The sequence below is a fragment of the Bison bison genome, unplaced genomic scaffold, assembly GCF_000754665.1.
Source record: "Bison bison bison isolate TAMUID 2011002044 unplaced genomic scaffold, Bison_UMD1.0 scf7180017864138, whole genome shotgun sequence".
Classification (NCBI taxonomy): Eukaryota; Metazoa; Chordata; class Mammalia; order Artiodactyla; family Bovidae; genus Bison; species Bison bison.
Window position 1 is genome coordinate 277,177 of NW_011494710.1, and position 2,056 is coordinate 279,232.

The 2,056-nt window shown below is 52.3% G+C and overlaps 1 protein-coding gene across 1 annotated transcript in view; it reads left to right on the top strand.

Annotated features, from left to right (window-relative positions):
- Positions 1 to 2,056, top strand: part of PGBD5 (piggyBac transposable element derived 5) — a 98,192-nt gene that overhangs the window by 93,619 nt on the left and 2,517 nt on the right. Inside the window, exon 7 of the mRNA XM_010839944.1 lies at positions 397 to 452. Coding sequence (XP_010838246.1) covers positions 397 to 452 — 56 coding nt within the window. The remainder of the gene's footprint in view (positions 1 to 396; positions 453 to 2,056) is intronic.

The window sequence follows — 2,056 nt, forward strand, 5'->3', positions numbered from 1 at the left end:
AACTCAAGTCCATTGAGTCAGTCATGCCGTCCAACCCTCTCGTCCTCTGTCATCCCCTTCTCCTCCTGCTTTCAGCCTTTCCCAGCGTCAGAGTCTTTTCTAATGATTTGGCTCTTTGTATCAGGTGGCCAAAGTATTGGAGCTTCAGCATCAGTCCTTCCAGTGAATATTCAGGATTGATCTCCTTTAGAATGGACTGGTTAGATCTCCTTGCAATCCAAGGGACCCTCAAGAGTCTTCTCTAACATTATAGTTCAAAAGCATCAATTCTTCAGCACTCAGTCTTCAGTGTGAGGGTACACAGGCTCTTTAAGTTACATGCTGTCATTTACCCAGGGTCATCCCCAAGAAGAACCAAATCCTTTTTGAGTCTTCCATCTCCCTCTTTGCCCTTAGAGTTCGGAGTCCATGACGCTCGTGTGGGTGTGGAATGTCTGCATATCAGACATCGGGTCTGTGTGTCAGGTCTTGACTCATTCGCTCAGACTTAGAGAAGGGCAGAAAGGATGTCAGCCCAGCCAGAAAAAAACCTGGAGAAGGTGGAGAGACAGACCCCTGCAACAGGAAGACAGGTAGTTCTGTCATAGGCCCACGTGAACCTACAGTGTCACAGAGGTTAACTCTTAGAATATAGATGTGCAGAGGGTCACACCCAGCCACAGACATACAAGGGTGCTCCCAGAGAGAACACATCATCCCTGGTTATGACGTCAGCAGAGACAATAAATATCACATAGCCTCTTGTCAATATTTCCAATGTCTAAAGTTTTTCAGTCCTCAGAAAAGGCTATTAATAGGGCTGCAGTCTCACCCTTTTCATCTTGAGTAGTATCTGAAATCTAAGGTATCACCAGGGAGGAGGCTGGACTGGTAATAACCTTGGAGAAATGCTCAAAGAGACTGACAGAAACCTGGATTTTGAAGCCAGTCTCCTCTTTCCAGCTGTAATTCTCATTTAAGTTCAAAAGTGTGAAGGAATAGGGAGGAACCTTCTTCCCCCGAGAGGAGAGGAGCAGGCCTCTCACACCTGGGTGAGCAGCCCTGGAACTACCGCCCTGCCGGTGCTGAGGGCAGCCGGTAGGGACCGCAGGGCCCCGGCCAGCACCAGGCCCTCAACCCTGGAGAGTGGGCCCAACCTGCTGGGACCCTGCTGCCTCACAGCGAGGCTTCCCCTGCCTTTGGGAAGAGAGAAGGGAGGGGATTTTATCACACGGCCTGACCTGCTCATACCCACATGGATCTGGGAAGCCCTAAGGGGCCTCTTTAGCCCCAGAGGAGGCTGTAGTTGAAAGTCAGGCAAATTAAAATAGAGCCAGCGATGGGAAGCCTCCCCAGGCCATGCACCCAGGCCAGGCGTGAGGTGGGGGTGTTTGCTCACTTGTGTTTGGGGTTGGGTGGTGAGCAGAGGCCCAGGGCAGGTCCCTGCAGGAAGGGTGCTGTACAGAGACCGCCCTCCGTGGAGGTGGAGAGCCCGGCCTTGGAGGACCTGCGTGTGGCCGCGGCACCTGGCAGTAGAGTGTCTCTGTGGAGAGAGCCTCTCTCGGGATCTGGGCCCCAGGAGCCTCTGACTGGGAGAAGGCCCTGGACAGGCACCGTGGTCCTTTGAGCTCTTGAGGCTTTAGAAGGCGTGTTGCCTGGGTGCTGCCCCAGCGTCCTCACACCTCCAGAGCGAGCTTCTCAGCCTCTCATAAGATCTCCAGACACTTCGTCAGTGCAGAAAGTCAGTATTTGGGGAGCAGGGATGGGAGACAAAAAAAAAACTATTCTGGTTTAGGGCTGAGTCTCAGCAGATGGACCTGTGTGACTCTTGTCTCCCGCCCGTCCCTCAGTAGGAAGGGGGTGACGAGCCATTTTTACTTCAACTACTGGAGAAGGGAAGGCTACCCACTCCATTATTCTGGCCTGGAGAATTCAATGGACTGTATAGTCCATGGCGTCGCAAAGAGTCGGACACGACTGAGCAACTTTCACTACTCACATGTATTTAAGCAGTGCTAACATTTCACAGCCCTGTGAACTAATCCCTGGAAACAGTGGCAGTCTTCTCCACCACATG